The sequence below is a fragment of the Triturus cristatus genome, chromosome 11 (assembly GCF_964204655.1).
Source record: "Triturus cristatus chromosome 11, aTriCri1.1, whole genome shotgun sequence".
In the NCBI taxonomy this organism is placed as follows: domain Eukaryota; kingdom Metazoa; phylum Chordata; class Amphibia; order Caudata; family Salamandridae; genus Triturus; species Triturus cristatus.
The window spans coordinates 191,869,060-191,896,132 of NC_140594.1; the positions used below are offsets into that span (position 1 = coordinate 191,869,060).

At 44.4% G+C, this 27,073-nt stretch overlaps 1 protein-coding gene across 1 annotated transcript in view; it reads left to right on the top strand.

Moving 5' to 3' along the window:
* Positions 1–27,073, top strand: part of RPH3A (rabphilin 3A) — an 889,811-nt gene that overhangs the window by 759,707 nt on the left and 103,031 nt on the right. Inside the window, exons 11-13 of the mRNA XM_085633027.1 lie at positions 10,518–10,748; positions 18,855–18,934; positions 25,324–25,398. Of these exons, the coding sequence (XP_085489153.1) occupies positions 10,518–10,748; positions 18,855–18,934; positions 25,324–25,398 (386 nt within the window). The remainder of the gene's footprint in view (positions 1–10,517; positions 10,749–18,854; positions 18,935–25,323; positions 25,399–27,073) is intronic.

The window sequence follows — 27,073 nt, forward strand, 5'->3', positions numbered from 1 at the left end:
TTTCGCCTCGGTGTCGATAAGTGCTATCAGGCGATAGCTTCTAGGATCATTCCTGGCCCCCTTTTTGTAGATCGGGCTTATGATTGATCCTTTCCAAGATGGTGGAATTATAGTTGTTGTTCTAATTTCACAGAAGACTGGTGCTAGAATTTTGCTCCAAAATGCTGCATCGTTTTAGTACAATATTGGCGGTATCCCGTTTGGACCGGGGGCTCCCTCTGTTTTACCTTTAGATATTTGGGATATGATTCTGTACGCTATTTCTGGGTAATGGGTATCCTCCTTATACTCTATTAGATCAGATGGTGATGGTTGTTCTCTGAACTCCTTTTGTGCTTGGTGGTGAGTTGACTTATTCATGTAAAGTGAATTTTCTACTTTAATGGATGTGCTAACCTTTTCTAGGTTCAGATGCGTATCATCAGGCCGATCATCGCCGATGGAGGTCTCCTCTTCCAGAGCAACTGTATTGAAGTGTGCTTCTAGAAAATTGGCCCAGTCAGATTCTGATATATTAGAGTCTATTCCTTTGTGGCCCGGGTGCTGAAGATTATGGATTATTTTCCAGAAGTTAGAGCTGTTCTTTTGTTTGGAACTGTAGGCGATTTTTACCCAGAAATCCTCTTTCAGTTGTCTTTTCCTTGCCCAAATTTTCTTTTTTAATTGAGCTTTTTGAGTACGAAGCTCCTGTTGTAGGGTATCGGTGTTGGGGTCTTTCCGGAGTCGCTTGAGGATCTTTGTTATACCTCGTTTTATGTTTTTTATCTCTGGCGTTGTTATTTTTCCGAAGGTTGACCGTGAGGTGTGTCCTTTGTGGGTTTTTAGTTCAGTCCCATGTTTAGCTCCCAATGTCTGTGTGAAATTTGCCCAGATGTTGGTTAAATTAAAATGTGGGCTGGGTGTTAGGTGTATGATGGCTTTTGCGCTGGCCGCTAACTTCTCAATATCTGACGTTTTACACCTTATTCGTCTGTAGTTTACTGTGTAATCTATGCCAGTTTGGCTTTTTTGCACCTCTGCTTTGTTTTCACAAGTCAAGCTCAGATTGGCTTCCAAAGGAAGGTGGTCACTTTGAGAGCCTTCTCCTATTCTAAATTTACTTATTTTCTCGTAAAGTGGAAGAGTCACCAACATATAGTCTAGATATGAGGTGGTTGTTGAGGAGAAGAATGTTGGTGCCGGTGGAATGTCCTCTTCGTGGCGACCGTTGAGTACTCTCAAGTTTAGTTGCTCTAGCTCTTTCAACAGTTGGGAAGCTGTTTTTGTAGGTTTGCTTCGGGTCGGGAAAGATTGACTTGGAATTTCCCAAACTTTGTCCATTTCCTTGGTCATATCGTCTGTTGTTTTGTCGCCAAAGAGATGAAGGTTAAAGTCGCCTGCTATAAACGTCTTTTCCATATCCCTGTCTTCCATTAATTTTGTTAGTACTTTGACGAGTTCCGTTGAACCGGAGTATCTGTGCTTTGGATGTATATATAGATTGACGATGTATAGCTCTTTAGTGGTTGAGTTGGATGTAAGTGTTAATGATAATACCTGTATCGCGTTTGGTGGAGTTAGGTTTACTGTAATTGTTTTTATTTCACCTATTGTTGTTATTGAAGCGAATATTGCCAATCCTCCTGACCTGTGTCCGAATGGGGAGCTACTGGTTGCCGGGTGGGATTGACTTGTATAGCCTTGTAGTGATATTTTGTTTGTCTCCCATGTTTCCTGTAGGAGTATCAAGTCGAAGGTGTTAAAATAATTTATTATTTCGGGGTCCTCTAGTTTGTCCATGAGACCGTTTATGTTCCAGCTGCAAATTTTAAGATTAGATCTTGAGGTATCTCCTAAATTGGTAGTTGGTGCTGGTGCTGCATGTCAATTTACGGTCCGTGTTATAGTTGTTCTGCATAGAGCTAGTTGATTAGGGCTTAGTCGTTGAAGATTAGTTTGGTGGTTTCCTGCTCCCGGCGATCGACTGAGAGCACCTTTCAAAATCGATTTGACATTTTGATGGCGTCCCCGGTGGCTTTCTTCGAGTAGCGGAGTAGGATATGCTGGCCTTTTTACTGCTTGGAGTTTGATTCCGCAATGGGAGAATCTGCTTGTTTCCTGCATTATTTGGTTAACAATATTGTTAGTTGTCCAGAAGGTCTTCGTTATTTCATTTCCATTGGGCGATTGGGCTGGATGGAATTCGATGGCGAGCAAGTCGAGGGTGTTTATATTTTCTAATTTGTCAATTGAATTAATTAACTTCAGTATATTACCCCTATTTAGGGTGTCTGCTCTTCCCCTAGATTTAAATTCGGGTATAAAAAGTATTATATCAGATTCAGATTCGCTTGGGGGCCGCGATTCCTGGTGTGATTGTTGGTTGATTGTATGGTTCTCTTGTAAACTCTGGGTATTGGGTAATTTTGAACTATGGATTGTTCTTGTGCTATGTTTTGATTCTTTGGTTGTGCTGCTATCTTCTACTGTTGTGATGTCTGCTTGCAAGTTGCCTTTCGGTTCTTTGGTTTTTGGCTGTGTTGTGAGATGTGTGCTGTTTGTTGGGTGAGCGATTACTGTGGCCGATGTTCTAGAGATTTCAGATTCCTCTTGGGTATATTTGCCGGCTTCTGGGTCCGCTGGTGGTTCCTCTGCTTGGCGTGCGCTATAGCCCTTATTGGTCTTGTGGGTTGGAGATCTTGGGTGGCACTGTAACTCCTGCCCTGATTGTTCCCTGGTTTCGTTGTTAGTAATGGTCAAAGTTCCTATTCTTGTTTTGGATGGAGACTCTTTAACTGATTGATTTATCTGTTGAGGTGAGGGATTTTTGTATTCCATAAGTTGGGATGTAGCTCCCGGCTGATCCTGCACCTTTGGTGGGGTTACCGGGTCGATCTCTTGTGTGGGCGGTTGGTTAGCTGGTTTATTATACCTACCCTTCCTTATTTGTTTTCTTCGGGCGCGCGCGTTTTTTAAATCCTGCACTAGGTCTACTTGACCTTTTGCAGAGTTGTTCTCTGAGGTCGCTTCTGTTGTTTTTGCGAGGTTTGGCTGCTGGAGCCGTTGCTGTGTGGCGCCGACTAAGTCGTTTTCTTGTACAGTTAGAACTATGTCGCAAGATGGGCTTTCCAACCTTGCATTGTTTGTTAATGGCTTTGTTGTTGTTGATTTTATATCCTCCAAGAGATTTCCTAGCATCGTTGGTAATGAAGATAGTTTGTCGATTATCGGTGAGCATACGCAATTAGTTCTTTCAATTTGAGTTAGTTTTGCTGACTCTTGTCCTCTTTTGATAAGGCCGTTAAGATCGGCGAGTTTTCTTTCGATCCCCGTTGTAGCCTCCGCCAGCTTGTGTAAAACTATCAGTTGTAAGTCTAATTTGTCTGATTGATACTGGAGGGCTGTGGATGATAGTTGAATTGTATTAAGTAAAGTTGTCCAGAAGATGTCAGTGGGATCTCTTGTCCCTTCTGGGGACTGGTGTATGCTCTCAGTTCTTGAACGGTTCGCGGGTTGTTTTGCGTTATAAGCGGCCACTAGATCGTTCCATTCTTGTGTTACCAGGAAGGTCATATCTTTTTCCGAGAAGAATGAGTCCCTTGTTGCTTTGATGGGGGAGGAATTTTTTGGGCATGTTACTTTTTCCTCAGGAACTTGACCCTTGTTGTCAAAGGGGTAATTTAGTTCTGACTCAAAACAAAATTCGTGGGCGCTGGATGGATTGATTTCTGAGTCTTTTTTTGCATACATCTTGGCCGTTATCTCTGTAGGTGCGGAACTGAGAGTTGGAAGTTGAGTTGGGGAGATCTCTCTATTTGGGGTACGGTTGCCAGGAGGTCCTGGTGAGTCATCCAGCTCTGAAACAAGTTTGCCTGGTGTGACATCTTTTTGCATTTTACGGGGTGCAATTGGTTCCTGGATTTGACCTTCCGTTAACGGGGCTGGATTGATGTCACCTGGTATAGTTACGCCTTCGTTCGGCGATAGGTTAATGTCGTCTGGTTCCAGTTCTTCTCTGACCCCGGTTTTATCTATGATTTGATCTTTATTCTCCCTTAGACTTGGAGGCTTATGTAGTTCGACTACAGTTTGATTATAGGCTTGGGGCAAAGGTTTACTTGCGTCAGCGGGTTGCAATGGGGTTTGCAAACCTGTTGCAGTATAGTTTGATGAGTAATCTCATTTCCCGGGTTCTTTAAAAAGGTGAATTTGCTGTAGATTTTTGGTTGGAAATCATATTTAGTTGTTGGATGCTGACCTGCAAAGTTGATTAGATCCTGTCTCTTTCTCGTTTTTTTGGTTAGTGGTAGATCGGAAGTTAAGGTCTTGGTTTGGTCTGTCTCTATTGATTGTTTTTCATCTGTGAAGGAGTCAATTTTAGTGTTAAGACTCCCTTGTAAGTCTATGTCGTTGGGGCTATTGGATAGTCGTTTGTTTTTTGTTAATGGTCCTACGCTTGAGGATGTGTTTTTCCTTTTGTTCTTCGCTGTTTGCTTAGTTGGGGGTTTTCTTTCTCTTCCTGACCTCATGTTGTCCTATTGTATGCGTTGTCCTGTTCTGTCAACTAATAATCTGCGCCGGTGCTTCTGTTGTCCTTTACCCTTGCTTTTGTGCCTTGTTGGGCTCCTTTTCAACTCTTGGCGTTCCTTCCCTGTGGCTTGTGTTACTTTTGATTGCTACTGGTGGACTGTCCACGTTTTTACTGCTCTGCTAACCTGCCTTCTGCGGTCGCCGCTTATGCTTTCCTGTGCTCTTATTATTTAGCGACTCAAAGCTATCTGTTCTCTGTGGGGGCCTCTGTGGGCTGAATTGCTCAACTGCTCAACCTCAGCCCGGGTCCTGGGTCCTGGTCCGGGGTCTGGTCCTCTCTCCCCCGATGCCTCCCCTCACAGCTCTCGGTTCGCGATTCGCGGCTTACCTGCTGTCCTGCTGCCCCTTTCCGGGCTATCCCGGCTGTTCCTGCTAGCTCGCTGGATCGCTGCTGGCGGCTCTCTGTGGTTCTCTGCAGTTTTCCTAGATTGCCTGCCTGCCGTGCATCGCGTCGCGTCTTCAGGGTCTCCAGCCTGCTCTGGCTCCCCCCCTAGGTTTCCTGGGGGGGATTGGGGTCAGGGGAGCGTTAGCTGGGTCAGAACCAGTAAATTAGTAGGTATCAGCTCTGCTCCTCTCCTCACCTCTTGCTGCTGCTGGACGGGCTGGCTGTACTTACTGGAGGCAGTGGGTGCAATCCCGATGCGCGGATCACAAGTCGCCGGGTCCTAGCTCAGGACTCAGTGAGTCGGGCAGATACCTTGCGCTTGGCTCTTTTTTATAAGACAATGGGCTTGTGCCTGATCCTGGCAAACCACCGAGACTCCCTTGATGCCGTCAGGGGTCAGGGTTCAGTGCGGGTGCTGGCGGGCAGGCAGGTAGCCAGGTAGCCGCAGAGATTCTTCCGATGATGCGGCTGATCCGGGGCCAGAGCTTCAGAGCAGCAGAGCTCCCGTGCACTGTCTCCGCCCCTACGTAGCTTCAGGTGCGAGCTCGGTGGAGGTTGAGCTTGCTCACGTCTAGAGCTGTTCTCGTTCGGATGCTGCGCCGCCTCTGGGGTTGGAGGTCCCCGACGAGGTCCGGGGGGGGTCAGGCACCCGGTCGGAATAGGTCTGTAGCTTGACCGGGCTCAGCTCTCTCACCACTTCCACTTCCGTGGCTCTCAGGTGCTCTGGTGCTCTGGTGCTCGCTCGCTCGACGCTTCTGCGGTTCTCTGCTGCTCTCTGCTGGACACTCTGTGATCAAGAGGAAAAGTATTGGACTTGCGTCAAGTTTTTGGTCCTCCAGGTGACTCAACCCACCATCCCAAACCGACACATGACATCAGGCAGCAAGCGCAGAACTCGTTCTTGAAATGCTCCTTCTGCCTGCCAAAAACAGGAACTGATTCCTTGTACGGTGCTATGATACCACAAGAGATGTTCCACTGTTGTGCCACTGGCACTGCTCTACTGCCACCAGGAAACAGCGCAAGCAGCTCCCACCTGCCCGAGGCCATGAGAGATGCATGAGGGCACAGCTCTGTGCAGCCCTTCGGAGGGGAAAGGTGGGCAAGACAGCATAACCTGCACCTGCAGACAACAGCACTGAGGTGACGCTAGTCCCATCCACCATAAATGTTTTTTTCTTTAAAAAGTTTTCACCCCTAAGAATATTGTGTCCGGGGCAACCACCCCTGTAGCCCCACCCACGCTACGCCACTGCCTACCAGTATGGATGACATCTGACTCTTATACCTTGTAGCCCTCAATGTCTTAAGTAACATCTCCTGACTCACATTTTTGAGTCATTGTCATATATTATGTGTGTCATGTAATACACCCTGCTGTACATACTTCGGATGAGGAGCTCTCATTTCAATGTAGATGCCACGCAAAGCCACCTTGCATGGCTTTGAGTGGCCTCATAAATCATGACTAAGGCGATGCACCGCGAATCGCTGTGTCGCCTTACTCTGCGCCCCGGAGGAATTCTATGGGCATTGCAGTGGGTTTTCCCACGCAATACCAATGGAATTTGACGCTACCCCAGATTTTCAAAATCATGTAAACCTGGGGAAGTGCCAAATCCGTACGCTTCACAAGATGATGCGTAACGAGGAGAAATATATTCATTTCCACAGATAGAAAAATGAAAACCCCTATTAGCATTGTTTTTGTGCAGGAAGGTGCCCCTTCCTGCACAAAAACAATCCTGCATGCAACAGAGGCCCCCTTGCACCATGGTGCGAGGGTGCCTGTATTGGCATTAGGCTGCAGAAACAGCAGCAGCACAGGGTGAAAGAATGGGAATGTACCATATTGCAAAAATATGATGCATTCCTGCCCTTTCACTGTAGCACAGGGCAGTAAAGCAATGTGTTTTGTTGCACTGCCCTATACCAAAATCCCATAAATAAGGCACTAAAAGGCAAGACAGTTGTCATGTGCACCCTAAATGTGGCCTAGATTCTTATTATACGTGTAAAAGCATTATAGACTATTAAATCAAATGCAAGACGTTTTTATACAGTGCTCACGTATTTCAAGGTGCTGCCATGTACAATAATAAAAGGAGGTGTGGTGAAATTAAAAACTGCCTAGGATCACACCATTTACTCAAGCAAAGAAGACCAGATTTAACGCTGTTTTCTGGTTTCTCATTGTGAATTTCAGACACTAGATGGCTATTACTTTCTCTTGTGTTACATCACAGGTCAATGCTTTGCTTTTAATTCTTGCTGCATAAGGTTAGAGTGTCAGTGAAAAGTCTCAAGCAAACTTGGTTCTTTTTGGTCTTAAGGGTCTAAGAGGACCTCAAGGTGAGGCAGAGCAAGGCATCTGTTTCGAGCCTGGCTTGAACCTTCAGTCACTCAACCAACTCTAAAGCCCGCTGGACATGGGTTTGAACTTTAATTCCAACAAAGGCATCTTACCTTTTCATCCTTATGGGATTAATAAAATAGCTAAACCAATCCTGCAAAACTATAAAATATCATGTAGCCTGTGTAATATAGACCACAAATCTATATATTTAACTTAAACAGTTTTCAAGTAATGCTAAATTTACAATGTGTTGTATACTAGAACCCCTATAGCTTAAAAGTCTCAAAAGTCCAGGGCATCAGTTATGTTGCTTTCTATTTTAAATCACCACACTTGCAGATATCCTAATTATGTTGTGTGCTGTGGAGTAATGGTTAGTCATTCAGAATTAGGTACAGCTTTAAAAGCCCCATCATTGATGCTTTTCAGAAAAGTCTGAGATATATTTTTTAAATGTTGTAGTTTGTGGTGCCCACCTTTGTACAGTGCTTAAAACTTTGTGTTATATGAACTTAAGTGGTTAAAGCCACTGATTATGTTTGCCCTAGTTTATTTTGAAATGTATGGTAGCTCCTGGTATAGCATATATCCACATCAAAAGCCCCACAACATTTCTCCCAGGTAAATTTCAACAGTTTTCCCTTGCCAAAATGTACCTGGGAAAACTTTGCTGGGGCATACGTGCCTTGTAAATAACAGAGCATGCAGGTTTTGGTGCAAAGAACAGTAAAATCTGTATCTTGCGTCCCATTTTCAGACAAAACTCACCATTGATGCTATTTATCACACCAGATAAATTCAGACTCCCCTCTTAGTATCCAAATTAACATGTGCAATAGATATCTTGTTTTCCTCCAAGGCATTTGTAATCAGGGCCTAAGCAGAATTACGTAGTTCACAGTACAAAATTATGCAGTTCTAATGAGCATATTTTCAGTGTTTTTTGGGAAAAGATATATGCATGCAATATCATTAGATACACTTAAGCTTGGAGTGGAGCCAAGAGGAGTGAGAGATGTGAATACCTACCACCAGTGCATAGGTGACTGACTCAATTTTGTGGGGTTGTTAGGATTTGGGACTGCTTTGCAGTAGGGGTGTCACCTTTTACGGAATAGCCAGGTCTTTACTGCATCCATGAATCTGAGGTGGTTTTGGATGTTTCTTATCTTTGCAGAGAGTGAGTTTTAAAATGCTGCTTTGTGGCCAGAGAAGGAAGTTCCATCAGTCTGCAGCTTCCTGGAGGAAATGAATGAGGGCTGGTTTAGATTCCCCTGTTGGTAATGAAAAGAGATTGGAAAGAGGAAAAAGTGACCAAGTATTTTGAGAGCAGGAGATACTAGGGCAGGCCAAGAAGAACCCCTTGGAAGTAGCAGCTGCCCACCTTCTACATAGGGCCTGAAGGCAGACCTCTCATGATCCTCGCTATAACAGTTACATTTAGCTGAGGAGACTGCAGGAGGGAATGTGGAAGGGAGAGATGACTTCTTTGAGGACAGAGGCCAGCATGGTTGTCTTGTCTTCTGCAGAAGTTTATAGGGCAGACGGCTATGTTAGCAGGAGGAGCAGTGCTTAAAATGGATAATACTTCGTGAAGGTATTTTCTGTCTCAGCAGTAATTGCTTCCTGCTCAGTTGAGCCAATAAATTAACTGAAATGAGGTTGGGATTAGGTTTGCGTGGCCTAGTGATTGTGCCTAATTTCCTGCCTGCCACAACAAAGCAGAGACTAGTATGTCTGCAGTCCAGTCTTTTTCTCACACTAGGATTTCTCCAAAATGTTATGCAAGTGTTCTAATGAAGCCCCTTCACTCTTATTAGACGACAGACTCATGCATCCAAAGTTCTTTCTGGGATTACTTTGTCATACTGCTACTAAGCTTCCACCCCAAGAAGTCTTATTTCATACTTTGTTTGCTTCACACGAGAATTCAATAGAAATCTGCAAACATTGTTATCAGTAAATACATGCTCATTCTTCGAGCACTGTTGCAAATTATTTTCATGAATGTTATTGCTATTTAATAATCTGTTCCCATTTGTGTTTAGGGGTACGTTGCATGTTTGAAAGTCAGCCCTGAGCTGCCATGGCATTTATTCACTAAAATGGCAGCAACGGATGTAGTGGCATCAAAGGTTGATCCCTTTACTCATGCTTAGCTCCACAACAGCTACTTATTTGCTGCCCAGTGGCTTGGTAGAGGGAGTAAAATGTAAAAAATGCATAAGACTTTTAAAGCTCTGTTTATTTTCTGATCCTTTCACTTAGACAAGGGGAACGGAATGCAGTGTAATGCGTGCCAAATGGAAAACTAGGTCAACATCTCTTATCCTTGGTAGTCCCAGATTGACACCATCTGTGATGTGGGGGTATCCTCTATAATCAAGCTTGTGTGCTCAGTTTCTATCCTTTGTGTACGTAATTAGAGCTAATCTTATCAAACATGGGTTGTGTTTCTTGCTAAATGACTACCCAAGCATTTCAAATTCAAAAATATTTGGTGGGAGTAGTCACAAAGTACCAAATAATATATATTCAACATTCTTTGTGCAATAGAGCTAGGATAGGTGGCAGCTGCCCCCAAACAGCCATAAAGCTGTTTACTATAGTAACATCATATTCAGAAAATAACATAAACATATTGTGTGCAGGTAAATGAAGCAAGGACAGAGCAGTAACTAAATAAATGGCCTTAAACTGCATTATTTGCTTCCAATTTTCAAAACCTTCCTTTAGTGGAAGGATGGTGAAATATCTTGTAAAATATTTATTTGCCACATGTAGCCTCAAGGAATGACTCTGTGTTTTACACACCACATCTGAAAAGCGAAAGGAGCCCCCCCACAAGTAATTTTGATTCAGCTCTTATGATGTATCTGTCTCCGCTAATCCATGTGCTAGTCCCCCCCCCCCATCCCCCACCCAAAGTTTAAGTCTAGTTGCGCCCATGGGTTTTAGGCACACAATCCAGTGGCATTTAAGGCGGTGGATAAAACCATGCTGACCTTTCATCTCAGAAATGTCAGTGTTCTGCAAACATCCAGCAAAATTCAGGTGGCTGGGTACCACATGGGACTGGTCTCAGCTGGCATTACAGTCGTACCGCATGATTGCCACATGGCTCTGCTGTCAAAATGATTCTCTGGCTTTCTTTATTGTTTATTTGATCGTAGACTGCTTTATAAACACGGTCTCCTGTTCCTTTAGTGAGCCAGCCTGCCGCTCCAGCACAGGCAGATGTGAACTACTCAGCCGCGGCGCCAAGGGATGAGAGAGGCGGTGGTTACGCGGCACCCGCAGCCAGGGAAGAGAGGCTTTCACGCCAGCCTGCACCGCTGACGTCAGCTGCGTCCGTGCCCGCGCCGGCTTCACGGCAGCAGCATCAGCCAATGGATGAAGACGAAGACGAGGCCAACAGCTATGACTCCGATGAAGCAAGTATGTCACGTGTCACACTTCCACTACAAACCGCGTGAAAGATTCAATCACAGTACTGCAGCTATTTTACTTAATTATTTTGTGGGTTAAAATATTACGGCAAAAGAGTGCAAACGATTCCATGCAGGTACAAGTCGTGTAAAAAATAGAAACAATCTACCGGTGTATGGCGTTTATTTTATTTATCTTGTAGTTTTATATAGTGCTTACGAGGCCAGGTGGGCATCGGAGCACAATATATGTCAAGCAGGAACAAACAGCGCAAAAGGATCCACGCACTATTACTTTTAATTTACTGTCTTGTTCAATCTAGTGCTTACAAGACCAGGTGAGCATCGGAGCACAATACGTGTCAAGTAGGAACATCAGTAAGCAAAATGGAAATAAACATGATTAACAGTAAAACACAAAATTACATTTAGGGTAAGGAAATATGATCTGGACAGTAAAAGAAAGTGAACTGAAATTTTCATTGAAAGTTTATAGAAAGGGTAGTTGTGTATATTTTGTACCTAAATTGGACGAGGAGGAAACTTGGTAAGCTAAGGTTTACCGAGGAAAAAGCGCAATTGTTATCTTACATGACATGATAGAGACTTGTAGACGGCTCTCAATACATTTACGTTTTCAGTGTAACAATTGGATATTCATCAAATTTTCATTCCGATGCATTTTAACTAACTATATAGCGACGGGACACCCCGTTTGGGGTAGCTGCGCGCTCATTAAATGCCTTTATTAATATTATTATTATTATTTTGTAATATAATATTGTTGATTTAAGAGTTTGGAATTATGAATTGGTGTTTTTGCTGGCAAGGTGTTCGGTGAAAGAGATGCTTCTTTCTGGATGGATTCGCTGCAGAAGTGAATGAAAGCGGAGCGGCACTTCAATTATGGAACATAACAAATCTTTGATCTATCTTCTGTGACTACACTGGCACACACCAGCCAAGATTCGTTTTGGTAATAATGGTGCACTCTCTCCAAAAATAAATTCGACTTCAAGGGTCTGCCAGGGCTGTGAGGGGGCCCTTTTTTCCTAATTTACATTAATGGCTTAGAGAACTTTCTGTGCTCTGTGGGGAAAGATATGCATAAGTTGGGGACCCGGTCAGTCCTTGTATTCTTATACGCGGACGACACCGTTTTACTTGCAAGAACAGCAAATGGGCTACAAACCCTTACGGCGCCTTTGGCACATTTATGGATGAAAGCCTCTTGCCATCTAAGCCATAGGTACTTCTAATAAAGCAAATCATTATCACTTATCCTCAAAAATCAAGTACAGCTGCAGTGCTCGATCTCAAGACCAGCCCGATGTCTAAAAGATGTCATGTACTCCAAGTTCTTCACTAATGTTCCCTGATGACCCAGACCACAAGCCCAGGTCTATTCAGAGCTTCGCACGGTTTGCAGAGCCTAGTGCGCAAGACATCACCATGACTCCAGTTACACAAGATGGTTCCAGTGTGCCTGTGTGTGTTCCAGGGGCGAGCAGATCAGCCGGGGAAGCAATCTCATCCCCTTAGTGCTCACAAGCAAAATAGCTCCTCAGTTATAAAGGGGAGCTGTGGGAGTCAAAGGTGTCGGAAGTGGTGGTTTACAGCTTGCCATTGTACATGGATGTCCTTCGTCTTGCCATTGTACATGGATGTCCTTCGTCAGCTTCAAAGAGCCAGACACTTGAGTGCCAGAGAATGGGTAAAGGTGACCCTGGTACCTAGGCTCAGTTCCCAGTGTGTCTATATGATGGAGTCGAATCTCATAAACATTGCATGCATCCTGCCTCTGCAGTAGGATTGCATGGTAAGTTGTTTGTAGTTGTTATAAGTTAGATTTACTAGAAAGTTCTGACTCTTGATTAATGGTCTCAAATTGGAGAAATGATGTATGAATGGAAAATAAATAATCGGTGCCCTAATCATCGGAAAATAAATAATCTTCTTATTGCCTAAGACGCATACCGCTTGGGTCAATGCAACCTCCCAGACTAGCATCTCTTCTTGTTATTGACATTTCAACACAAGGACCAGGTCAGTCAGTGCGCTCCAATGCTAATCCTCCTCTTGCCTCCATACTCCCTCTTGCTCACTTCTACAGTCTGCATATTTTCGTCACTCTAGCATGTCTTAAGGTTTGTCTTAAAGTTTGTGTTATAAAAGATCTGCTTCTAGTTTTAATATTGCAAAATAATTTCTTATTGATTACTGTTGGACTTGCCCCTTTTTTGGCTAAAGTTTCTTAAACTTTTCGCCTTCCTACTAGAACTTTTTTCTGAGATTGTGTTGCCGACTTAGATGCTTTGGGCACTTTGGCACTGCTGATCAGTGTCAAAGTGCAAATGCTCCCTGTATAAAGTGTTATGGTAATTGGTTGTGCATAATTGATATGTTTGTATTACTAGTAAAGCCCCTAGTAAAGTGCACTATGTGTGCCAGGGCTGGTAATACAAATGCTACTAGTTGGCCTACAGCACTAGTTGTGCCACCCATATAAGTAGCCCTAAAAAGAGATCTCAGGCCTGCCACTGCAGTGCTTGCGTCCAGTTTGTTAAACTGCCTTGTTGTCCTGACAAGTGCACCCACTTGCCAGGCCTTAACCCTTCCCTTTTTATGCACATCAGACACCCCTATAGTAGGCCCTAGGTACCCCCCTGGGCAGGGTGCAGTGTATGTGAAAGGTAGGACATGTACTGAGTTGTTTACCATGTCCTGACAGTGAAAAACTGCAAGATTCGTTTTTCACTGTTGCAAGGCCATCTTGCCCATAGGACAGAATGGGGAATGCTGTGTCACATGTTTCCAGCATATCTTCCCATAGGCATATGATGGAGAGGTGAAGTTTAGTGTGCCTGAATTCAGAATTTGATAACACATCTTTCTATGAAGATGGTTTGTAATTGTGTGTTCAGAAAGCACACTTTTAAAAGTGGCTGGTTTCTTTTCCTAACCATCCTGTGTGTCTCTGCCTGGTTGGGTATTAACTGTCTGGGTTTGGATGTGACAGGGTCTGGGGAGTGTCCTGACACTAGAGAAGAGTAGGTGAGACAACACAGGTGGGCCTGCATTTGGTGTAGGTGGAGGAGTAGCCGCTTTGATGCGAAGAGGCCTGTGCTGCTGCCACAAAGGAATGGCTCCACCTCCTGCAGAGTGTCTTTGACCAGACCCCCACTATCAAAGGAAGAAGGTGTGCACTGGCAGGAAGACACCCAGAACTGGTTTGGACCGAGTTCAGAGCCCCCTGAACAAAAAGACTTAAAAGGCATTTAGGGGTATAAATGTAAGAGCTGAAACCCCTGTACTCAAGACTGCAATCCAGACTGAAAAAGGATTGAAACTACTTCATGATCAAGAGGAACCTCTGCCAAAGAAGAACAGCTGAAGAGACTGAAGGAAAAGACTGCCCTTGCTGTGTATTCTGGGGCTGGCCTGAAGTTTGCTGATTTGACTGAGGAGAGGACAAGGGACTTTGCTGTGTGCTGTGTCCCCCTGCTTGAGAGGACTTTGCTGTGTCCTGAAGTAACTAGTCTCCAAGGGCCCGAGGAGAGCTGGCTCCCTATTGTGGAAACTCAGGAACATCAACGTTTCCGACCACCTCTCAGCGACGCTTAGTGCATGTGCTTTTGCACGCTTGAGACTGCTGTGTGGTCGGTGGTACTGTTTACCAGGTGCCCCATGACCGCATTGCCCCTGCAGCTTGAAACATCATCCACGCTGCTCCATTGGTGTTTGTGGCTCGAGCCGACATCATAACTGAGACTGTGAGTGAGGATCGCCAGCCTGAGCCGCAACGTGCTAAAGGATTTCTTGAAGCTAAGGAAGCTGCGAGGCGAAAGGGATCGTGATCGTTGTTCGCTGAGAGGAATCTGCCCAAGATCGTCAACGAAGGAGAAGGCAGCGCCATAACCCGTCCGGCTACAGCGCCACCTAGCAACAGAGCTGAACATCGCTGGGGCCACCCAGCAGGACATCAGATGAGCGGAGAGAGAGAGAAAGAGAGAGACAGCGCACACCCCCAGGTAAGGCTTGGACTCCGGTCAGGAGCTTCAAGCTTGTATGGCCTGGGGAGGCATGCAGTAGGAGTGCAGGAGTGCTCCAATCTCTCTCCCGCTGCACCGCATTGGACGCACCGAGTCCCCGAGCGGCCCATACCTGCCCAGCAGTACCGGGCCGCCTCGTGAAGCGTGCAACCATTGTCTCTGTTGTTGGGGCCTAGTGGTGCCCGAGTTGACCGCGCAGATTGGCTTATAGCATTATTCCCTGAATTACGAACTGCCTGATTCTTGCATTACGAACCGCATTATTTTTGCATTACAAACTGCCTGATTCTTGCATTACGAACCGCATTATTTTTGCATTACGAACTGCCTGATTCTTGCATTACGAACCGCATTATTTTTGTCTTACGAACTGCCTGATGTTTGCATTATGAACTGCATTATTTTTGCATTACGAACCGCCTGATTCTTGCATTACGAACTGCCTTATTCTTGCGTTAGACTAGAAGCAAGGGTCCCTATTTGGACTAAGGTACCTACCTCAGCCACCTAGAGACCCCCAGTTCTAACAATTACCCTATTTGAATATTTTTGGGGCGGTTCCTTGGATACAATGTATTGGAAGACAAGTAAGTGCTTCAAAGTCCAATGCTAATTCTCAATAATTCAAAAGCAGGATCTTGATTCAGGAAAATCCCGGGGGTAGTGGTATTGACAACTTTCTTTGACCCAGCAGGGTTGACCTCTTCTCCCGTTCTTAGTGTCTCAACCAGCTTATATTTGCGATGGCAGGTTTAGGTGAAGGGTTAGGAGTGGTACTACATAAAGTGAATAGGTATCTTGCTTACTTGCTGTTCTTGCCACTGCCTTTATGACCCTTTGAAATGAAGGGGCGGTAATGGTAGTGCCAGGGGTGCCAAAGATCAAGCTATGGGTAGTAGAGCAACTTGTAGCTGCCACAAATCGATGTCCGTTAAATTAATGTACAATATAATCACACATAGAACGGTCATCCGTGCATAGAAGGGTGCCTATAAATGTTTGCAAGTGGACTGATGTCAGTTTCAAAATACCACATCTAGGATACATGTTAAACAGGGGCCGCTCCTCCGCTATGGCAACTGAAGAAAAAATGACAAAACTATTTTATTATCATTTTATTTTTCACTTCCAGTCTGCCGAGTCTAGTGCAGGGTGGGGCTATGTCGCAGTGTCAGCAGCAGGGGGAGTGGTAGGCACTGAAAGTGCGCATGTCGGTTTTGCCAGCCCTTTTAAGACAGCCAAACCGACATGCGCACTTGGATATTTCCAGGCTGTTCCTTGGCGATATCAGCAGTGCTCAGGAGCACAGGTTCCCAGTCCCTGCTGGAGCGTGAAACCGGCCCGCTCCGCCTAATCTCAGCACTGCTCTCATGCTGGGTAATAGCTTGACAGATGCTTTATGATTGCATGGGGAGTATGGAAGCCTGTGCTCATGGGGATTGCAGTGCCAGGAGCAGAGGAGCAGCGAGCCGTGCTTTGGTAACAGAAGATCATGGATGTGATCGCCGGCAGCGAAATGTAAGCATACATTTTTTTTTTCCCATGCTGCCCCCACCCGACCCCGTCGGATTGGCAGCACCCGCGACTGATGTTAAAACATCAATGAAAGGAACAAAATGCACAGTGGATAGGCAAAGTAATGCATACATTTAAGACACCCAGCACACTGGAGGTCTGTAAGAGGATACACAAGACTGCAAATATCTTAGTGCCCACTATGTTATATCTTAGTAGGCACTATGTTATGGCAGTCTGACTCACATTCCCAGCAATGACTAAACATTTCTGGGAAAAGGAAAGTGAATTTGTTATATGATGGCGCCCTACAGGCTCGACTTCTTACAGCTTATAAGAATCGGAGTTTATGTAATACATTCTTTTTATTCTAGCATTGCGCACACTGGGCCAAATATGATTGATTCATCTGTATTTTTCAGTGAGGAAAACATCCTCAGAGTGCCTGCATTGATTAAAAAGATTTGAAAAGAAAATACAACGCTTTGGCTCTTCTTTTGCAGATTCTTTCAGAATGCTGTGATGTCCTGATTTAGCAGGAACAATGTAATCTTACCTGGTTATCAAACTTTCATCCCATACACATGTTCTTAGACATTAATAGTAATACTGCTAGGAGTAATGCAGTGGTTGTGAGTGCCACAATTGCTCTTCAAATCTCTTAATCGTCTGGTAATACCGAATTGTGCCGCAAAAGAATGTTGGTAAAAAGTGAGCACGTAATTGTGAAAACTTGCCATCACTACTGGTGATTCCATTTTCATGAGTGGAGAAGAATAAGGGCCTTTTGTAGGGTTTGGCGGAGGGGAAGCACAGCCGTAAATCGTCGTGCTCACGCGCCTTTAAAACTCCTTTTTACCGCATTCTGTGTAGTGTTGGGGAAAATTACAGGTTGACACCGGAGGAGCCTCAGCTTCTCGCCTGTGGAAATGTCTAACCAGGTGCCCGTGCTCCAAGGACCAACAGGTCACGGCAAAGACCCTTTAACACAGTTATGGTCCAAATGTACTAGGGCTCAGGAAGAAAGTGGCCAAGAAAGACCGATATGTAGAGAAAGAACCTATGTAAGAAAAAGAGGAGAGGAAACGGTGGATGGCCATCACTCATGGCACTCGAGGCAAAGCCTTGTGGACGCAGGCAGGAAAGATGCAGAAGGGCCACCACGAGCAGGAAGAAAACTCCTTGTGCTTCGGGGGCTTCTATGGTTTGTGTTGAGGAAAGAAACTCACACTTTGGGAGCTTATTTTGTCAATACAAAAGAGTTTGTAAGCGGGTGTTTTGAACGTTGCGCCTGCTTCGCAATCCTCCAGTGCTGTGAAGGGAGCCTCCGCGACCTTGGCTGCGCCCGCCTGTGGGCCATCCACTGGGATCTAAATGAAACACCCAATAAGGGCCGATGCTACTCTGCTGATTGTGGTAACTACATACCACATTACAGTGGTATTCCTGATTTAATACAGTCTTCTTATGGAGGCCCTCTGTAGGGCAGCAGTGCCGGACTGGCCATAGCAGACATCGCGCATGTCCCGAGAGGCTGGGGGCCGGTTTTGAAGTGGTGGGGGCTGGTTTTATTACCGAGGGCCAGTTTTGCGGCTGTGTTGCAATATCATCCCAGTGTAACAAAAGCAGCAGTGCTTTACACTTGCAGGCCTCCCACCCCCTCCTCCGGGAGTCTGACACAGAGCCGGGTTTAGGGCGGTATGACTGGCGCTGACCAGGAGGGGGGTACTGCCCTCATGGGGGACGCTGTGTTTAGCAATAACGTTCGATTTAATAGCACCTGCTGCTTGTGTGCCCAGCTTTCAAGCAGCAAAAAAAGGCATGATAACTCTTGTGATTAATGTTCGTGCTAAAGAGAGAGATGGGAGTTCTGTCTACTGGCACTTTTGACTCACCATAAAGTAGTACAGAGGGTAAATACGGCTGCAGAAAAGAACAGATGTGTATTTTATGTGGATAGCTGAGCGGAATAGTAAAGCCAGGTATTACCAGTGCTTTAAAACAAATGAAATGTATGTGAGAGAGGGGCTATGGAGAGATGAAGTGCTCTTTTGCCCAGGTGGTAGTGAGGGAATCTGAGGAGGAGGTCATATTGGCGTACAGGGCACCCCTCAGCGCTGAAGCTGGCCCTGGTCTGACAAAATTGCCAGGGCTGCTTTGGGTACCCGGTTCGGCCCTGCTGAAGGGACTGTGCAACATTGAGCTCTTCAATTCATTACAATTACTGTGTTGAATAAAATGTACTTTATTAACAGCAAACACTTGGTCCTCAGACTGTAATCATTAGGTAATATCCTTGCCAATATGACTAATTGTACTGAAAAGATAAATCTAGATACCGTAATCAGTTCCTGGTGTGAATTGAAATTCTGTGTCTATAATTTACTTTGTGTGATTCTTCCCTGACAGCTTCACCCGTGTCCACTGGATTAAATGAGGGGGCGAGCAATGACCTACTTTTATTGTGGATGTCAACTTTCTTCTTTGAAACTGATCCTTGGAGAGGGCATCAGTGACTTTACCTCTTCTTTTGCTTTCTTTCTAATTAGCCACATTGGGAGCTCTGGAGTTCAGTCTTTTATTTGACCAAAGCAACAGCTCTCTGCAGTGCACCATCATCAAAGCAAAAGTAAGTAATTCTACTAACTTGTACTTTCTGAGCTCTACAGGTGGGTGGAGGGCATGGATGCAGTGAGTTTTACCCAGTGACAGCCTTCCAGGTAGGTTATTGCAGTATATCCACAAAGCTGGTAGAGGTATTGAGTTGTATGCCCTTATTACAAGAGGGCAGGATTAGCACAGGGTCAAAATGATGAGTTGTGTGGAGTTTACAGTACTCGGCAATTATCTGGTGAGAAAGTCTGCTCCACCGCACGTTCCAAACATACATATCAGCAGATCCAACCTGCCATCGTATATCTGAGAAAAATGCCAGGTTTGTTCATGCAGAAGGCACTACAATCTGCATGCTATGCCTCACTTTCAAAGTCTATACTTGTTAATATTGCCCCCAATACATTTCGATCACCTGGTGATAGGATTTTAGGGAAGCAGTTCTTATCCCTACTCCCTCTGGGGACCCCTCATTATCAAGGCCAGAGTAGCACATCATTTCAGAAAGATACTCATGTGGTGCAGGCCTACTCTTGGAGGGCAGATCTTGACAGCCTGACAAAGTCTTAATAAATGCAGCATCATAACATTGTACATATAAACATCAGGATAGATTCTGTCGAAAAGTGGGCAAATGGCAGCTTGTATTGTGCACATAAGCACACATTTACACAGAGCCCAAAGGCCCACTGGAACTGTGGTTCCTGTTTGCTCGTGGCCCTGGTGGCCACTGAAGGGTGGAGTGCGTCTCAGGTGACACCCAACCATGTCTCAGCCATCACGCACCCATGGAGCACAGAGCGTGGGGGAAAAGGGATCCTGGATTCCCTCTTCCATGCACGAATGTGCAGCGCATGACTGCACCGCCTCATCTGAGAAAGGTTGGGACTGGCAGTACATGCCACCCTTCATGCCCCTTCCTAGTGTTGGCTCCAGGGACCATGCTAAATCCCCAATGACCTGTGAGTTAAAGGCTCCATCTTCCATGTGCACGCTTCTGTAATGAAAGCAGGTACACAGGCAAAGGGGATTCCTCATTTTCATTGGGCCCACGTACATGCATATGAGGTAATACCCTCTTTTCGATACATTCCCTCTACAGCTGTGGGCATGGTTTCCCTATTACAAACTGAGCTTTCCTATCCCTGCTACAGTAACAAACTGTGCCCCCTGCCAAAGAAATGGCACAATATGACATTTGAGCAGAAAATACAGTTCTACAAACATGGCTGCAGATGATACAGCATGAAGAAGGGTATTTACACTATTAGGTTGTGCAAAGTGCTTTTTATACAGGGTTATGCTCAGCAGTAAGAGTGCGGCTTAAAAAACAAAAAGTCTCTTTTGGGAGTACATTGGAGGGAGCCTGCAGAGATCCCTGGTGAGATTGCCAAAGGCGAAGCTGTCCAACAAGTAAAGCTTCCCTTTTGCATAACAGTTACTACCTCCCTTGGGGAGCAAGCAACTGTTTGTTGGTTTGTTACTGTAATTGTGGACGCAAACCATTGATACATACCATACTGAACCTCGTGCCCATTCCTCATTACGATTTGGTAACGGTCGATAAGCTGAGTTTTTTAGCAGAAAATGCTTTTTTACTCTCAAAATGGTTTTAGTAGGTTGCAAAAAGCAATTTTTCAGTCATAACCCCTGTGATTCTTCTATCCACAGTATTTGTGACCACAAAATGGCTTTGTACATCAGACCCGTTGCAGTTCTGGGGCTGACGAGGACCTGGGTACATCAGCTGTAGGGTGTCTCAGTATTACATTACAAATAAACCTGTTCTGTCAAAATGGTAACGCTTTTCAAAATTCCCATTTGAAAACACTGCAATTGAGAGAGATCTACATCTGTCCAAGACCCACTCCTGTGGAATGCTATGCACAAGTCCCTGGCACCACCAGGGGGACTCCTGCACCAACAAGCACTTAAGACAGGATGTTTCAATGAGCCCTTTCCTCAGAAATGTCAGCATCTTCAATGGAGATCTGCACTCCAGTAGATGAAAATGCAACCATGGAGTACCATTGAGTATGGCACGCTCAGCATCATATCAAATAAAGACCAGATGCTCCTTTGTTTGCCTTGATACTTTAAATCTCCTCCATTACTTTGTTGTTGTCTTCCAAGCCACACCTTTCCTCTTTAACATCCTATCTGCTGATGGTCATGTTTCATCTGAGTGTCAGCCGAACATTGGTTGAATGAAATACTCAAGTGCTCCCAGTAGCTGTCTTGTATGTAGGTAGTTTTACTATGTTACCCTGGTGGGCTTTTACTATGAGTCGGTTGGAAGTACCGCGATGTTGTGTAAATACTGTTGTGCCTGATACAAGGCTGTGGGGTTATGTATTCTCAAGATGAGATATTACCAGCAGGTGTTTCCGACTCTCTTGTACTGAGGAGCTTATTCTGGTAAGGCAAGGCGAGGATTTACTCCAGGTAGACCCTTCGGGCTAGTTTCCTTTCCCGCTTAGTCTGATGTTTAGAGTGCACATGCATTCCTTGGGTGCAACATTCTCAAACATGCATGCCTCGCAGTGCTTTACGAATGGAAAAAGATCTAGTAGTTTAGCATGTTTTAGATGTTAAATTGTTAGAATCAATGGTGCTGGGACAGTGGGGACTACCCGCAAAGCTATGCTGTCGCCTAAGCATCTGACCTCTTGCTGTTGACGTGTGTCCAAGCATCACAGGGCGACCTGCCACAGTGCCTCAATGAAAACCTGAGTCAGATCCTGCCACCGTGCTGTGAAACGTGTCAGCGTCATCTGTGAACTTATCAGAGCTGCAGAAAAGGCTGAATCACCCACTCCTACATCCTGCTGCAGAGAGCACTGCTTTATTAGAATTAGTTCCCAGGCGCAGAACTTCCAGGCCAAATAACTCAATACTGAAACTAAATTCCATCCACAAACTAGCAGATGTTGGAGTTGTTGGCCCTTATTAATTAGTCTTGGTGGCCTGCCGTGTTGCAGTTAATAGGTCTTACTATTTGAATTCATGACTGTTTATTGACTTTTGGTATTTGCAATTTATGATTTCACAAATAGGGCAGTGGTGTAAACTAAAATCATGGGCCCACTGCAGAATGTGATGAGGGGCCCCTGAGTCTCCCATATCTCAGAGATATTTATTGACCTTGGTCTGATAGGGTCCCATGAATGGTTGCCGGGTGCCCTTAAGGAATTGGGTACCCCCTGCGCTGCAGGAGCTCCCTGACCGAGATATGCATAAAAGCACACATCACAAATGACCATACTGCAGCCGCGGAGCGGAGGTGCCGGGTGAGGGGAGATTTCAACGGACGATGACGAGAGAAAATTAATTCTTTATTTAATTCTCCCTTGTCATCGTCCGTCAAATTCACCCCACCGCCCACCCAGCTGTCCACACTGCCCCACCGCTTTTACCTGCACAGGCCGCGGCTGCCAAACAGCATTGCAGAATTGCACAGCAGAAAAGTTAGACCTTCCCTGCCCGGTCTTCCATTTTCCCAGGATACTTTGTGCTATATACCGTGGATGGTCTCTATACTTATGCTTGAGTTTTTTTTTTTATTGTTTGGTGTCTGTGCTATACTTCTTTTCTTTTTTTAATGATAGCCATGCCACCGGTGCTGCTGGGATATTCCAGGCATCAGCAGCCTTTTCTGAGATCAAAATCCCATGTACTATTGCAACTAAGGAGTCTTTTCTTCTTTTTCATGAGTTTTAGTTTTTAAGGTGGCCTTCGGCTTGAATGTATTCCCTTTTGCACTGTTTATTTGTAGCAGTTTGGCTGTCTCTAATGTAACTCCAATGTGTCCCTCCTTTCCTAAGCCACTTACATATTTTTAGGAACTGTGCACCGTACTTCCGTATCCATTTCATCCTTAAGGGGATGAGGCCTCCAAAACTGAACATGCCAATCCAAGGTCATGTGTACAAGGAGCGTGATAAGACAACCTGGCCCTTTTGTGATTGTTACATCCCTCCCATATCTCAAAGCTCCTTATATCTCCATCCACACTAACTCTGCACTCTATCAAGAGGGCCAGCTCCTAGAAGCGCGGAAAATGTGTTGCGTGACATTCCCTGGTGTATACCTTGGAACCTGCGCCAGGCACCTCTTTCCTCAGGTACTACTGGGAAAGTTATTTCATTGAAAATAAAAAAAAAAGATAGAAGTACATTCAGGTGGAAATTTAACTCTCCGCCCACCCTTTCATTTCTTTTAATGAACCTGGCCCAACCTTTTTCTATATGCATCATCGCAGCCTACATAACCGGTCTTCTTTCAGCCCAATTGTACTGGGAGCTTTATCGAAATGACAGTGTGAGAAGTTGAAAGAGCCCGTGCAAATCCCTGCTAGGTCTCTCTTGACTGTGCCATGAGTCATTAGAAGCAGGATCACACATGGCTTCCGAATGTTCTAACGTGAATAGGCTCAGAGAAAACGAAAGTAAACATTGCTTTCAATCTCAAGAGGTAAGCAATATGGAGGAGAGACGTGAGAGAAAATTGTGAGCGATTCTCAAAAAATCGTTTAAAAAAAATAAATGTTATAGATTGAAAGTACATGAATATGGATATACATGTGATGTATTTAATGATTTGTATTAACTGTATATATTATTATTTTAACATGTCAGTAAATATGCATAGTTTGCATGATTTAGTTATGTTGAAACACAATAATAAACCTAAGTTCCAATACAAATTCAGACTTTATGTTCATACAACTGACACATTTAGAGGCACATTTTCAGTTCTGATTAGTATAGGCTTCTGATCGGTAAAGTTGCCAACCAAAGATCCCCTTAAGATGGACCCACCTAACTGTGAGATAAAATAATTATTTTTGAAATGGGCCATTGATCAACTTGATGTTTACGCCTTGTACACCCATCCAATGCACTCAAAAAAAAATGTTCTCTGTGCCCAGTTCTTCATTTCTCACAGTCGCCATCAATAGGCATCCTCGAGTTGGTTTGAAGTCATCTGGAGCTTTGAGATCTGTTGTGGCATCATTCACTGGGTGACCCCTTTAATCTCCTGTGGAACCCCTGCAAACTCTCTGAATAGTGTTGTGTAGTTTGCCATCGTTCTCATCTCCACAAGGAAAAAAACATAAGGCTACTGTGTTTAGTTCTAAGACCGCAAAAGCGTGCTTGGGGATCACTTTTCTGAATATAACTTCTTTCAGGGGTTTCAGCGGGTTGCTGTCAACCGATAACCCTACTACTTGACTCACAAAGGATTTCCACTTAGGGTAAAGTGTTCTTTGATATTTCCCTAGCTTCATTTTATAGGTCACCGTCTTTGTGGAGTTAAGGAGGTGCTGTGCTATCACCAAGCTGAAGGAGAGGTTGATTTTCTCTTTTGGGTGCTGTACAAATCCCATTACTTTCCTTGATTGTGGAATGTATTGTCTTTGGAGTTCTTATTTACAAACCTAAACTATGTGCTCATATTTTAACATCCACAAAGTGGAAATTATCACTCTTCCGACTATGTGATGTGCTATATATTTTGTGAAACTGAACATATACTCTTCTGTATTATATTTCTATGGACAAACGTAATACACTTCCTGCTTGATTTAAAATGAAAGGGCCTTTGATTGACAGCACACTTAGCTCATTGCTTGTTCTCTGTTTACTGTAGGTAAGTGAAAACTGAATTACTGCATCTGTGTTTCAATCCATCTTTGATAGAAAAAACACTTACAGAAATTGGATGTCGACTCAGGTGCTCTAGCAATTAACCACAAATCCAATTTCATATTTGAGGATTGCCAGTGGCAAGCTGGCAAATAACCTCAGCTGTTCTCATCAATGCGCTGAGTACCAATCACAGAGCTCAGGGTTAACATTTTACACTGGTATTTCTAATCCTCCAATTAGCACACATCATACATATTTTAACCTTCCCGGTATTCAGGAACAATTTCATGAGGAAGCAGTAACTCTGACAGATTCCCAGGCGTATTCACAATCACAATGCATAGGCGTTTATAGTACACATGGCAGTGTAACAACTCCATATTTCTTCATGTTGAAATGAAGTGCAAAAATGCATTTGAAGTTTTTATTCTCCAAATAAAATCAATACCTTTGCCATGTTGTAAATGTTGGTGTTTCCACACCTGTTAGGTGCGTAAATATATTGGCACATCTAGTCTCGCGGTTGTGGATGAAATATATCCTTCTGCTCCCCTTGCACTAACATTAGTGTTGCTACTGACCATGGGAATGCAATATGGCCCCTGCCCAGGGCTTTGCCTGACCGGGGAGCCTGGGGGCTGTCTCTGTCATTTCATTCCAGCCATTGAGTTTGCTTTGTTCCATACGTTTAACTGTGCTTTGTGACTGTTCAAGGTGAGCCAATAACATAAGAAATTGCATTTCCCCCTCCTAGGGCCTGAAACCTATGGATTCCAATGGTTTAGCTGACCCGTATGTGAAGCTGCACCTCTTACCAGGAGCTAGTAAGGTAACCTACCTTGATACACAAGCGTCGTGCCTTTGAGCATGCCCCAGATACCATGACTATGAGTAGCTACTGCTTTAAGGTGAACCCTAAGTGTGCTCCCTTTCAAACAAACATAGCCTATAGATGTATCTTATTTATCTCCTGCAAGCTGTTGCGATTTGTTATTAGATTTATGGCAAGTAAAACATATCAGAATTAAGCACTACTGAAATCAAAGGGGCCACCAGATTTTCAAGAGTTATACATACTATTTAGTGGTTCTTTTCATCTCGAAGTGAATTGTGATCAGAATTCTCTGTTCATGTTTGCTTGGCACCGCCCTGCGTCCTTTTATTGATTGTTTATTGGAGTAAATGTTGTGCATCTTTAATTCAGCGCACGAACATGGGTGTTTGAAAGAGTCCTCCCTTGAGGTAATTCATGTGTTTTTTCAAGAAGGACATTGTTTTAGTTATTTATTTATTTATGTGTTTATCCATGTATGTATTTTTTGGAAACTGTAAAAAAAAAAAAATTACATTTTTTAACAGAAGCACTTTACAAAGGAACAGTAATGCTACATAGTGGGTCATTTAGAATATGGCAGAGTGTGAGACACTGTAAATTGGGGGAATTCCCACCTCCATATAGCTTGCAACTCCCACCTCAATTAGTGTTTTTTAAAACCGCTAGGTTTCTGACGTCAGAGTCTTAGCTGTTCATCCATTGGAAACCCTCTGACCCGGCCACCCATGCGCCAAAGGACCATTGGGTCAGTACCTGTTTAAATGACCCCCATGCCTGAGCATCAGGACCATTGACTGAATGTTCTCAGAAACATGACCCCATTTTCGAAGTTTGTTCCTGAGAAGCAAAAACAGAGTGGGTCGTTATAACAGGGTAGATTGACCAGCATGGCATATCTACCAAAAGTGCTTCCACTGTATTAATGAAGCACTTTTAGCAGAGATGCTCTGCAACATCTTAAAGTAAGGTGGGTGGTCTAACGTGGGTTTGCCAAAGCATGGTGGGCGGGTGGTGGTGGATGATCCGCCATGTCTTAAAGGACCAACTTTATTAATAAACCTGGTATGGTTAACTCATACCATGTTTAGGGTTCATTTGACATACGTAGTGGCATATTTATATAGAAGCAAAACTACAGCTAACGAGACAAAACTGACCACCGTTTACATATATACATTGTTTGAGGATTCAGAAGAGGTTAGCCTTCAAGTGCCAGAAGATGTTTTTAAGGGCTGCTTTCAATTACTGAATTGAGTGTCCGGTCTAATGGAAGCTGGAAGTATCCTCCCGTGACCTGGGCCCAGTAAGTAGAAGGACCAGAATCTCAACGGAGTACAGGGGAGGTTGAGTGAGTCTGTTTTCTTTGGGGGCAAACTACTAGTTTATGTTTTGGGACAGTTAATTCTTTCTTTCTGCTCTTTTGTCTCTCTATTGGACACTATATATTCTTTGTCTCTGTGACCGATGATGATATACGTGGGCATACTGGCGAGAACCTGCTGGTAGCCTCCCTGGTGTTGCATATGTGAGGTGCCCTCTCACTCTTTCACTTATTTTTCAGTAAGTGCCTTTCACTCACATGCTGTGGGGTAGGATCTGTATAGCTTTGCGGATTGACTGATAGCAGTTCTTCTTTTAAGACAATTGATTTGAGAGTTCTGGGACTGCA